This window comes from Anarrhichthys ocellatus, unplaced genomic scaffold (genome assembly GCF_004355925.1).
Source record: "Anarrhichthys ocellatus isolate YVR2014 unplaced genomic scaffold, GSC_Weel_1.0 scaffold29, whole genome shotgun sequence".
NCBI classification, from domain to species: Eukaryota; Metazoa; Chordata; class Actinopteri; order Perciformes; family Anarhichadidae; genus Anarrhichthys; species Anarrhichthys ocellatus.
Window position 1 is genome coordinate 3,386,886 of NW_022280059.1, and position 14,169 is coordinate 3,401,054.

The window sequence follows — 14,169 nt, forward strand, 5'->3', positions numbered from 1 at the left end:
GGCAGGGCAGGGGGGGGGGGGGGTCTAATCAAAGTCTAAGCACTTCACAGTCAAAGGTGTGTGTGTGTGTGTGCGGTCCACCCCTCCCAGGACGATCCCTCCCCTTTGACCAATGTTAATCCTCGCAGTGTGAGTAACATTGACATCAACACAGATACATTCATTGCATTGGAAGATGTGACTGCTACTTACTGTCGCCCGCATTGCTTTTTCTCATTCAGGCGTCGCTATTCACGCAGGCAAAGGAAGAACAAAAAAAAAAAACGAACACAACAAAGATGCTCTAGGGTCTAACCAGACCCTCCACCACTTCATCAGAAATCACATGACCTGCGATGCTAACACATCTGGCTGGGCTGATCCTTTACACCCTCCACTTCCATCAACTCCTGCAACGAAATCCAGGGAGAAGCCGGTGAGAGGCGAGGAGGAGGAGGAGGAGTGCAGCAGGAGCTATGTAGGCGGATGAGGGCTTGGTCTCTCTTGCGCTGGATGCAGCCTTCACAGAAAGTGTGGCATGAATCTCATGTTTGCTTAGCGTGGCTCGGTCTCATCTGCTCCGTAGCGGCGGCGCTCTCTCTCTCTGCAGCAGGGCTCCTGGTGCAGCCTCCCTACCAGTCAGTATCCACAGCAACCCCTTCAACAAATAAGCCACGGCGATGTCCGCTTCCAAACCTTCAGAGGAGGGATTGAAACCTTATCAGCAGTGGCCACTCTCTGGGGGGAAAAAAGGGAGGCGGATGAACCCGAGGAAACGGAACCAAATGTGAGAGGAATGATGCCCTCAGTTCTCTTCTCTGTCACCAACTGTGTGCCAGCTCCGTTACCGCCCGCTGTGCTCCTTAATGTGCTTCATTTAAATAGCATTCCATCAGGGCGTGATCATAACACCGGTATAGGGGTTCCATAGCGTGGGGAGTCCTTTGTTCTGCCTTTTTTTTTTTTCACAACAACAACAATGGCGTGAGGGAGCCGAGCGACCCACGCAGCCTCTGAGGCTGACATATACGACTACAATACAGTCCCACTCCCTCCCCCCGCTGTTCTCCCTCCCCCTCATACTCTCCCTGGCTCTCTCTCTCTCTCCCCCATTCACGGAGCGACATGCCATACACCCTCTCTTAATACTCCGATCGATGGTGGGAGGAGACGAGGTGGTGGGAGTTCAATTTCAGAGTGCCAGCGTTCAGCGACGATTGCACCCTCGAGTTCTCCGCCGCCGCCTTCAAAAAGATCACAAAGCGGCACCGCCGACGGTCAGAACAGGGACACCATTTGTACGGCGACACAATAAAACAAGAGAGCTCGCAAAGTATTCAGTGCTTCTGTAACATCTGTCCTCATTCATTCTAAACGGATCGTTCCTTAAAGGGACAGCGCTCGCCACTTGTTCGGCGCGTGCCAAGTTAGCGGATACTCCGTCACGGATACTGCTGCGCACGGGGTAGTACACCTATGGCCCATCCTCCACCAGGAGAAACATACGCTTCTTTTTACTCCGGGGGAAAAAAAAAAAAAAAAGAAGCTGGAATTTAAGGACATAGAATAATATAACCACTCGCAGCAATAATCAGTTTAATGTTTAAGAAGAAGACTGCTCAGAAAGCACTGGAATAATGAGCTGGACTTTGCATTGATGAATTCAAAAGATGTGTCATGGTCATGATGCTGAGAATCTGATGAAATAAGGATGTATCTTTCCATGATAATCACGCCCCCTTTTGTTTTCTAGACATTTAAAATACATGTCGAAATGAACCAAACATGCAGCTTTTCTGTCCAGATAAATATTATAGTCAAATGTGACAGTTACCACAACAGAGCCTTCTACTGAGATTCTATTCATTGAACTGTAGACGCACCCCCAGCAACTGAATAGGTCAAATAAGCCGTCAACCTGGCAACACAGAGTCAAGCAACCAGTTGCAGCAAGCACCATGTTTGCTCCGTGCTGCCACTCCCACATGTATATACAGGTGCTGGTCATATAATTAGAATATCATCAAAAAGTTGATTTATTTCACTAATTCCATTCAAAAAGTGAAACTTGTCTATTATATTCATTCATTCATTACACACAGACTGATATATTTCAAATGTTTATTTCTTTTAATTTTGATGATTATAACTGACAACTAAGGAAAATCACAAATTCAGTATCTCAGAAAATTAGAATATTACTTAAGACCAATACAAAGAAAGGATTTTTAGAAATCTTGGCCAACTGAAAAGTATGAACATGAAAAGTATGAGCATGTACAGCACTCAAAACTTAGTTGGGGCTCCTTTTGCCTGAATTACTGCAGCAATGCGGCGTGGCATGGAGTCGATCAGTCTGTGGCACTGCTCAGGTGTTATGAGAGCCCAGGTTGCTCCGATAGTGGCCTTCAGCTCTTCTGCATTGTTAGGTCTGGCATTTCGCATCATCCTCTTCACAATACCCGATAGATTTTCTATGGGGTTAAGGTCAGGCGAGTTTGCTGGCCAATTAAGAACAGGGATACCATGGTCCTTAAACCAGGTACTGGTTGCTTTGGCACTGTGTGCAGGTGCCAAGTCCTGTTGGAAAATGAAATCTGCATCTCCATAAAGTTGGTCAGCAGCAGGAAGCATGAAGTGCTCCAAAACTTCCTGGTATACGGCTGCGTTGACCTTGGACCTCAGAAAACACAGTGGACCAACACCAGCAGATGACATGGCACCCCAAACCATCACTGACTGTGGAAACTTTACACTGGACCTCAAGCAACGTGGATTGTGTGTCTCTCCTCTCTTCCTCCAGACTCTGGGACCCCGATTTCCAAAGGAAATGCAAAATGTACTTTCATCAGAGAACATAACTTTGGACCACTCAGCAGCAGTCCAGTCCTTTTTGTCTTTAGCCCAGGCGAGACGCTTCTGACGCTGTCTGTTGTTCAAGAGTGGCTTGACACAAGGAATGCGACAGCTGAAACCCATGTCTTGCATACATCTGTGCGTAGTGGTTCTTGAAGCACTGACTCCAGCTGCAGTCCACTCTTTCTGAATCTCCCCCACATTTTTGAATCGGTTTTGTTTCACAATCCTCTCCAGGGTGCGGTTATCCTTATTGCTTGTACACTTTTTTTCTACCACATCTTTTTCCTTCCCTTCGCCTCTCTATTAATGTGCTTGGACACAGAGCTCTGTGAACAGCCAGCCTCTTTTGCAATGACCTTTTGTGTCTTGCCCTCCTTGTGCAAGGTGTCAATGGTCGTCTTTTGGACAACTGTCAAGTCAGCAGTCTTCCCCATGATTGTGTAGCCTACAGAACTAGACTGAGAGACCATTTAAAGGCCTTTGCAGGTGTTTTGAGTTAATTAGCTGATTAGAGTGTGGCACCAGATGTCTTCAATATTGAACATTTTCACAATATTCTAATTTTCTGAGATACTGAATTTGGGATTTTCCTTAGTTGTCAGTTATAATCATCAAAATTAAAAGAAATAAACATTTGAAATATATCAGCCTGTGTGTAATTAATGAATATAATAGACAAGTTTCACTTTTTTGAATGGAATTACAATGAGGTTGTGGCTGAAATGGTGTGATTTTTTTTTTTTCTTTCAATGTTACGTCATAATATAGTTTTGTATTGCGTGATGTGATTAGTGTTTTTGGGGGTTTAGAATATAGATGGGTTACCAAGGTATTGTCAGGTATTTTATGCTTAAGACTGCTAATATTGCCTCATAATGTTACATCAATGTCAGACAGTCAACAGAGGCTCAACCTCTTTTCACAGTTTTTGTGCAGCTTTGTCTCCAACATATTTAGTGCAAATGTGTGTAAGTGGCAGGAAAAAGGGAGGCGATTAATACATTGGTCAAGTTCCTCTTCTGATCATAGTTACCCTTATCCATACATGAACTACAGATGATATCCATATTGCATAGCTGGATCAGGTATCGTGACAATTGGCCGATCTGGTATTGGATGCCATTATTTTAATAAATAAAAATACATTTATATCCATGTATTTATTGGTTACATTTTGTTTGATAAAGTTAAGAAAGCTTTAAGTCAGGTTTGATGTTTCCTTACACATTAAGGCACACGGCTTATTAATCACACACTGGACTTTATACCGGGCGATGCCCAGGTATCGCTATCGGGAATGAAGGACTTTGATCGTAATAGCGGTGTAACTACTATAACAAAGTAAAAGAACAACATTTAGACATTTTGTTTTATGGTTTACATCGACTACAATGATTTTTTTGGACGGTCTTGTAGATCAGCTGTATAATCAAACAACAAAGGGATCCGTTTCTATCAATATAGATCATCAATGATCAGCAATTAGTATCGGCGACAATAAGCTATGTTTTTTCTTTTGTGCTGATCCGATCCAAACCATGAGTTTTATGATGCGTTGCAGCACTAATCCCAAACCAAGCTTTTTAAATCTCCCGAGGCTCAGCTGTATAGTGCTGCTACCGTCAGATACATTCTGCCCGAGCCACGGCGCTGCTGTAGGACCACTGCGTCACTGGATGCGTGGCCGCCGTCAAACTGTACGAGGACTTCATTTTGGAAGTGCATAGACTCAGAAGAGAGGCGCTTGGATACTGCAAAAGGTTACTTTTCACACAGATGACTAAGCACTGTGATGTGAAATGGTTTCCTGCTCACATTCACAAACAGAGATGATCTATTTAACAGAGCGCTGGGTGAAAGAAACCATGCATTAAGAGAAGAGGGACAAAGAAAATGAAATAAACTGCCACAGATTCAGAGAACAGTATGTCCCCCCTCACCAAAAGAAATGCGTCTCGTTCCCACCGTTGTAAATATCGTATGTATGAAGCTCATGCAATAAGAGTGTGGATCAATCGAGATGGCCACTGCTGTGTTTTATTACCCCGGAGGAGAAAAAAAGGGCCCGCTCTGTGCTTTTCATGGCTGTTAGCTCTGACGTTTCTCAGATGTCGGTGACTCAGAGCTCAGGTTTCTCACTATTTGTTCCTCTTAATTGTTTACCATGCGTTGACGTGAACTAGCAGCTGGGTGGACAGGAAGCGGGAGCCAAATTACGCGGGGGGGGGGGGAATCCTGCCAGTGGCGGAACTAGCCAGGAACCAAACCCGGCCTCCCTGCAGCTGATGGCGTACGTTACATGCGCAATGATAAGTCGAGGCAATCTGATGATCCTCCACCCTCCAAGATCCCCTGGAAACGCTGCATGACAGGAAAGTAGTGAGGTGTTCATGCTGCAGCAAGTCCTAGTAAGAAGTATCTGCAGCAGCAAGTCCTTGTAAGTAGAAGTAGTATCTTCTTAGCCATGTTAAGTCACATTTTGTTTTATGGATTTATCGGAGGAAATGTTATCAAAGCACAAGCTCTATGATCTGAAACATGAGCCACGCGGTGTTTTCAGCTTTCTGTTTTATACGTTACACTTGCTTTGTTTTTCCACTATTTTTTCTATATTGATTCCTATGCCGGTCTATATTTATGTGTGATAAACCACGTCATCAACCACTACTGACCAACGATGACTAAGGGCAGTGATCATCGGCCACATACGGCCCACCGAAGCTTCCCATCCAGCATGTCGCAGACTGCCTCCCTGGCTGAGAGTATTTGCTAACTATTACTATGGATTTCACATATTTTATGTTCACACTGATATAAGTTAATAACAATCACTAACAATATGCTAATTATGCATAGAAGATTTATTTTTTTTGCTTACAAAAATTCCTGTCCTTGGACAACTGTAGGAAATGACCCCTGATGGGCCGAAACATAAAGTGTTACATATTAGTGTTTAGTGTTATTTGTTTAAATGATGCTTGATTATGTGAGGTCTGGTACTAAGAAAACAAGAAATACCTGCTATTCTATTAATTTCATGTCGTCATTAGTTTGGTGCATCTGGACTTTGTCATGTCTCTGCTTCTTTCTAAATTTGACGCAACATCACTGAACTCCTTTTAAATAAGATTCATTATAAAATCAATAACAGCCACTCCAGTATTGATCTGGCTACATGGTTAGGATCATTGTCCAATAAGTAAGGATGCTGCTGTGACTTTGCGTGTTTTTGACTGTGCCGTTTGCTCCCTTCTTTAAAAAGAACCCTCCGGTCCAGGGAGGTGAGAGGCTATTACAGTCGTGACACCGAGCTCTCCACTACAGCTTGACTATTCTTTTTTTTCTTCAATCAGACCACATTATCTTTTGGCTCTTGCCCTCTCAAAATTTCACATGAATTTCTGCAAATAGCAGGCATGCAGTCACGCGCTCTTGTTCTCCTCAGGAGAGCCTTCCATCTGGCTCCAGACATGTGAAGAGCTGCACCGAGTGCAGTCCTCCTAGAGGACTAGTTCAGGTACTTTACACTAATGTCGGAGCCGTCCTTGGGCTCCAGGTCAGCCTCCTAGCTCAGGTCCTTCTAGCTTGGTCACTTTGTCAAAGTGCTCTCGGGAAAATTCAAGGTAGTTTCACGTTTGGCCATTTTTAATGATAAAGCCTTATGTGCTCCTCCATAAATGTATGTTTTACTCTTTTCCACGGGTACTTTCCTCCCAGGTTTGTCTTGCTCCATGTAGCCAGATTGTTAGCAGTAAAATACAGACGACCAGATTTGGATTTCAAATTTTAGAATTTGATATGAAGAATACAAATTTGTCATTTTAGTGCAAAACAAAAAGCAATTGATTGTGTTACAAACATGTGAACACAGTTCTTATGCTAAAAATGTACAATTCAAATCACTTTACCACCACTACTCATTTATTTTGTGACTTTATTATTAGTTATATTATGACATAATTCACCATTTTAATCTAACAAAACGTTCTGCTTGTTTGACTAATGTTATGCCAGTTTACGTAATATGTAAGGGACCATGTTCTACAATATTGAACAGAAATAATTAGTTGTATTGTACTAGAGTTTGCTTTACTAGAGTAGTGCATGTACTTGAACGCTTATTGAGTGGAGCTCAGATCAGCATCGGTTGGTTTGCATGATGAAATATGCAGCACTTCTCAGTATTGGTGCAGTAGCACTGTTGTGGTTATTCTCCCTGGCTTTGGGAGGAAAGTGTCCTAAACACTGAGTCACGCACTGTCCACCTCCTCACAACAGGTGACAAACAGTGGGCCGCCCCCATCTTCACAGACCAGTCGGTGGCGGACCAGGCGACAAGCAGAGCGGGCTGCGTTTGTTTTGGTGTTTTTTTCTTTTGTCACAACATCTTGAGTCCTCAGGCAACATGTCCAAGGCCCCGTCTCCTGTGTGTGGCTACAGCGTACGAGGCCAGCACTAAAGACGGCCGAGTCGGGGGTGAGGTCTCACTATACCACAGTAACATTAGCCCACGCATGGCCACGAGCAGACCAGACCACACACACACAGACACACTCACGGCTGTGTGTGCTCCCTGTTCAATTTGTAGAGACTATTCAATGCCGAGTGTTCTCTCACACAACCGGAGCAAACGGCTTCTTTTTGTATTTTGAATCTCAGCTCATGTTTTTAGAAGATTTACAAAATGACATGATTATGTTTGACAAACATTAGAATAGAAAGGGAATTCAAACCAATTGAAAAACACTTTCTCTATACTTTTCTTTCAACGCTGTCCCTATAAAGTCTTGAAAAATCTTTGAGTTTATAGTCAGAGATGTTGGATGATTCCTGGGTTTGCACGGCACAAAGTCATACCCAAGGAGTGACAACCCCCCCGATACTATACTTTGGAAAATAACTGCCAATGAACCATTTCTACTTCTAAAAGGTTTTTTTTTTTTTTTTTTATCACTTTCAGTCGTTCAGGTTACAAACAGACTTTGAATATTGACGCAAGCACAAAAGAACATGAACGCATTAAATGGACGGCCTCATGAAAAAGGGTAATGAACAAAATGGAAGAAAATATACATAGCCATCAGCACAGACAACAGCTAAGTACATAAGCCATTAGCTGGGCTTAAACATTGACAGAAACGGACTGATTCATCCGTTACCAATATAGCTACAAACCAAACGGCAAGAGCTGGAACAACATAAGGGGGGGGATGGAAGCAGTGAATCACACTGTAGCCAAAGTCATCTCTAAAAAGGAATCATCTCAGGTAATGACCCCAAGACAACAGCTTCCTCTCTGACTCACAATAATTGGTCCAACAGAGCGTTACTACCGAGCCGAGGCAGGAAGATAGAAACCAAGAACAAAGAATTAGGTGTCAGAGGAGGGAGGGGTCAGCCATCGCTGTGAATCCTCTTCACTGTCACCACCGTCCTGCCTCGCACTGTCAGGGCCCCAGACCCCTCCAGTGGTTCCTGCGCCTCGCTCTGCAGCTGTCAGGATATTTACACACCTCCTCAGACACACACGAGCGCCGTCTTATTCGCAATGACACGCAAAACAGCGGTCCTTAAAAAGCCCGATATCGAATAATAATCCCCTATCACGATCAGTAGTCAGACGCCCTAAAATGAGTCACAAGATCGCCTTCTGTGCCATATGAGCTTTCACAAGGTACTAAAAACTCTCACAATAAAAAGGAAGCACGCCATTCAGTGCACATTTACAACAAGTAAACTAACATGTAGGTACAAAGCTTCAACGATCTTTTGATTTTGCAAACAAAAACAATAGAACCATGCCAAAAATTTAAGCAACCATAAAATACTTTCAAAATATATATTGGTACACACGTTACCTTTAGGGGAAAGTCCATCTAAGGCAAGCTAACCCTGCTAGCATTAGCCAACTGCACACTCACACCCAGCTCCTCACGGTCAAAAGGTAAAAACTGAGGTAATAAGGGATTATATGTGCAAGGACATGCACCCGTAGAGCTGTGCTGAAAATGCTGGCTACAGATAGATGACGCTGGCCATGGAAGCGCAGCGCATAATATCCAGCTCTGGCAGCATTTCAGAGAAAACTACACACGTAATGGGTGCTGCCCAAAAGCTTTGGCCTCGTATTGCTGCCCGTTCGCTGTCGCTGATGCAGCAGGAGGCATGTTTTGACAAAGGGTCCTCTCTACTTGGAATAAATTATTCTTTTCTATCTATTGCTATTTTGTCATTGATAATATTGTTGTTGTTTTTTTAAGCTACCGCAATTCAAACCTCATAGAATTTATTTCATGTGGAATTAAAAACATCAAATCAATGAATTGTCTCAGCATCCGATTGTATACAATGTATGCTGGGTATTGATATGTCTGAGAGGTATATACAGTAATACCTCTGGTGCATAAACAAAGCCATCGTGCTGTCGTTGGACAAACACAGAAGCCGCTCTGTGTTATCCGATACTTGTTATTCCTCCTCGTAGCACATTTCAGCCATCATGAACATGCAGCGTCTCAAATTGGTCCGGGCAGCAGGGTGGCAATGACGTGAGCCAGGTAGGAACTGTTTTCCTCCAACTCTGACAAATAAAATAAAAAACCGTAAACACAGACAGGGGACGAGCACAGGTAATCAGGTAACCTTTGCGGGAGAGGGGGGGAGGTAACTGAATTCCATGAGAACACCACCATCACAACCCAACCAGCTAAACCCGATCTCTGCGTGAACAAAGCCAGATCCAGGCCAGGGGGATTTTTCCACTGAGGAAAAAGACGAGACGACTGGAAAGGCCCGTTTATGGGGCAGAGCTAATATTAGCGAGTCTTATCTAGACGAACTGCATAAGCCTGAGGAAATGACGGAAAAGATGGAACTGTTGGGTACCACCCGTCTCCAGAAAGAAGTCATGGAAACTTAAGCAAATTGAACAGATGACCATCAAAAATGACAGAGAAATAGCCTGGGCTTGTCAGGGCCACTCAATCTCACGCTGATACTGACGAGAGGCGATCAGCTCATATCCTGCACCCATACAGCCGAGGCTGCTATCAAAACCGAGAGAGTTGTGGTTCCTGACTAACGAGCACCTGTTGCCTGTGAAATATGCTGCTGGGAGAGGACAGCGGGTCCGTTTGGGCTGTTTCAGTACTCGTTTCAATACTTACTCAAATGTGCATGTTTTGTTTAGCAGGTTTCACACGAGGTGCATGTTGTATGCCGTTGTCAAAGTGAGTTGGATGGAAACAATAGCGCAGATGGAGTTCGCAGCAGCCCGATAAGAGTCAAAAGAGTATTTTTGAAAATATTGCTGGAGTAAGTTGAGGCTAAATATAAACAAATTAATTCAAATTAAACCAATTTACACAGCGGCATCTGATTTTTCTACAGTGATTATATTAACAGACTCTCCATGCAGGCGACTTTTGATTCATTATCCCCTGACCCACACACAACCCTGGCTCCAGCCTCTGCTGCACTACATATCAGGCCAAATAGCACATTAGTGTTTCCCTGCTGCGCTGGTCAAACCATACACGGTGTCACTGCCTCTAGTGTTTCTATTGGAGTACGTGCTCAAGTGCACAGGTCTGCTGAAATTTCCCAATTTCACTGATTAAGTCTGTGAATGTAGTGCATTTTAATGCATTGATATTCATGGTTTTGCAAAGCAGCCCAGTGTAATGCATTAAATTGTTCAAATATCTCTGACAAACACACATAAAACTAGCTCAAGCTATTATAGCTTTTTTCCTTCTACATCGTAGGAACACAAAATAGTTCAATAAAAGGCCAACAAGAGAGAAAATAAGCCAGAGGCTCTGCTCCTAACAAATTCCTTCAACTGGAATAACAAGGCAGACTGCATAAAGATTGATGATGCAGCGACTGAGACCAATAGCAGGGAGACATGAGTGTACCTGCTGGGGGCCCTCCCCATTGACCATGGTTGGGGGCGGTGGTGAGGCCAGCATTTGGAGTTCAGGGCTGAGAAGCTGGCCAGACTCCAGAGGTGAGGTGTGGTCTGCCATGTCTCCTTCATTCACACCAGTGAAGAGGAACTCCTGCAACCAAGACAATGCAATCAGTGAAAATGCACAAAAGTATACCACCAAGACATGTGGCATCATCGTCATTAGACCAGTGCTGAGAACTACATTACCCAGAATGACCACAGGATGTGGTTTCTCTCTCCTCCTCACCCATCTGTATAATGTTGGGTTGTGAATGCCTTTAATGTGAACTACACACAAATTGTGAATCGCTATACGTGTATCAAAATTATGATTAACTAAGCTTATTCTGAAGTGTGATTTCTTTATGTTTCACAGGTTTAATAATACAACAAAAACAGAAACATTATTGCTGTTATTGGCTTTAAGATTTAGGCAGGTTATGAAAATGAAGGATCCTTTCTGGATGGATGAAGGACGGATATTTGTACCGATTACTACTGCAAACAATATGACAGAGTGACAATATACAATACAATATAAAAGAGACACTGTAAATATTATTTGTAAACAATTGTCGGGCAATGGGACACAAATAACCTCTAAATGCACTGTTCTCCGTAAAGACGTTGCGACTCGCTGAACCGCACTGAGTGGGAATTTGGAGCACGTGATAATTCATTTCAAAGCACATCCACCGTTCTCCACTGCCAGTCACGCACCGGCAGCATTTTGGCACAGCAGCCCAGTTCAGCTGACTGAAAAAAGATATTCCATCCAAACTAAAGTGATTGCAAACCAAATACAGGGTTGATCAGATGCATTTCCTTACGAGCGTGTCAATAGACAACATTGACACGGAGTCAACCTTGTCTATTAATCCTATTTGGTACTTGCCTCTGCTGCATGCTCCACTTGCATGGAATTTGTGTCTCAATTTTCATTAATGTGATGCAAAACTAAGTTTCTGTTTTAACAACAATAAATCACAGCTAAATTAAAGAAAAGTAGTTATTGATATGTACCCGTTTCCTGTCATATACGGGAAAGGTCTCCCTTTCTAAGAAAGTTAGATAAACTTAATTGTTATTTTAAAGACATCGTTGCATATGAAAACATGCTAACCCCTTCTACTGAAAAAATGAATTGTTTCTCAGGCCACATAACACATACTGCGGTCCAATGTGTGCTCACATCCTTCACATAAACAACCACAAATATTCAAAAGCTGACCCTGGAGGCATACAAATTCAAGCAATCGACAAATGCATATCAACAAAGAGGGATAATACGTAAGCTCATGTCAAGTCAAACCCTGTGAGAGTAAACAGGGAAGATACAGAGCCTTTAGATACACTGCAATGACATGAGCCTAACAAAGGGCCACGCTGACTGATCACTTGTGAAAAACACATACACCAACTCTGGCTCTCAGAAATTCTGTCAAAAAAACAACAGAACAGCACGAGAGAAATGTAACATGTGTCCTTGAACCTAATTACAATCTAGCGCATGCGCCCTTAAACCTCCCGGTGATCTGGCTTATCAGTTAGCTTTAGCCCCTCCCATCCTTAAGCTTAAACAACAAAGTCAGTTCACCGGGTGATGGTCATTATAATGGGTTTGAGGGAACCATTACTAGCAGCGGGGGACCGACATGTGATATCATGAGGCCCTCTGAGTCAATCCCTTGGCACATTACTCTCCAACACATTGATTCATGCTCAAGTCGAAAATAAGTTTGCCAAGACCGCTCACACAACAGCTAGCGAGGTGTTAGTGACAGAGGAAAGGGGAATCCCCAATCACACACTTCATGAAACTCCAAATTGGCACTTTATACTCGTGGTGGAAAATAAGATTTGAGGGTTAATTAACCCAGAAATGACATCATCTCATAAGGGTGGAATCAAGTTGTTTTTTTTACACACCAGTTTTTAGTACCTGTGGAGGCTGAATGCGTGCTAACAACACACAGTGGAGGTACTTTCCCATCTTTGCTCCTGTCCCTTCTATAGGATAAGACGTGGCTATAAAAGTTGATAAATAATCAGGTCACCACAGCCTCCAGTGTTAAAAGTCCATTGCGGTTGACTTTAACTATGCAACAGCCTTTTCCTGTTGCAGCACAATAAACATTACTTATGCAACATCTGTTGTTGACTGTAGATCCTATTTGACTGTAGCTAATGGAGGAGTCAACCAGGGCACAACAGCTGTTTTTCAGTTACAGTTTTGGTGAGATGGGGAAAACACCCCGAATGGGTAGAATAATAGCACATTGTGTCTAGCCAGCACTTATGTTTATTCCTTGTTGTGAAGTAGAAAAAGTGGCATAACGTCAGTTTCTAATGACGATTAAAAAGGTTTAAACCAATTCGGCGGGTTACCTTTAAACACCTGGAGAAATGTTTCTCTATGGCGGACAGCTTCACATGGTGTAACAGCTGCTCATGTATTTGACCCACTAAGCTAAACCTATCTCTGCTTCCTTACAACGTAACGCTGTATCAACTAAAAGCATGTTAAACATGTCGCACTGGTAACACTAAAGTCAATGTTCAGAGGTAATGTTCCTTATTTTTTTTGTTGCAATGGCTGACGTTAAATTACCCACCGTTAGGTTAGCTACCTCGCAGCCAATAGAAGCGTTTACTCTAGCTACAGGTGTGTGTGCTTAACGTTATGTCACAACGTTAGCTGCTCGTTTTCTAATTGCAACATAACACGGAAGTTAGCTCATTCACGAACGATAACCTTAGAGTTTTACTTCGAGTCCCTCGTATGAAATGCACCATAGACTGTAACATAAGTGGGTTATTGTCAGCTAGCGTTACTCACTCTGTCAGTCGGCACAGCAGTAGTAGCAGTCTTCACAGACACGCCGATGCACAGCGATGATTCCTCTGCAGCTCTTCCGGAAATGTTTCACGTCAGCGAGCTCCGATGACCAGCTACTCTCTGCAACACCTGAGACGGATACCTCGCTAGCTACCTAGATAAACACAAGACAAGGCGAGATGTGACATGCTAGCGTGAGCTACCTAATGCTACCAAGCTAACAGTTAGCAAGATGAAGATGTTGCTTTTTCTCGTAATTTCAACGACAGCCGCTCGCATCGGCTGCACCTAAAACACAGCGAAGTTACTAGCGAGCACCGGTGATGGTGTTAAGCATCGGTAATGTCAGCCTGGTTGACAGTTTTATCGACGTAACTTTCCATCCAACCCTGCTCCTCGCAAAAAAAGTCAGGAATTTCACCATCGCTTACGGGGCTCTGTGTGCGCATGCGTGTGGTACAGCAAGTCATGACGAATCCCAAATTCCAAGATAGCGAAGAGAAACATTTATAATATTGTCACGCCGTTGTAATTTAGC

General features: G+C 43.3%; 1 protein-coding gene across 4 annotated transcripts in view; it reads right to left on the minus strand.

The window, feature by feature from the left end:
- fndc3a (fibronectin type III domain containing 3A) overlaps positions 1-14,169 on the minus strand; it is a 41,679-nt gene extending 27,510 nt beyond the window's left edge. Inside the window, exons 1-3 of one of the 4 annotated variants that reach the window (XM_031863485.1) lie at positions 14,063-14,169; positions 13,632-13,785; positions 10,758-10,901 (exon numbers count right to left, since the gene is read on the minus strand). In XM_031863485.1, the coding sequence (XP_031719345.1) occupies positions 10,758-10,868 (111 nt within the window). In that variant the 5' untranslated portion in view covers positions 10,869-10,901; positions 13,632-13,785; positions 14,063-14,169. The other 3 variants (XM_031863484.1, XM_031863486.1, XM_031863488.1) reach the window with 3 other exon arrangements.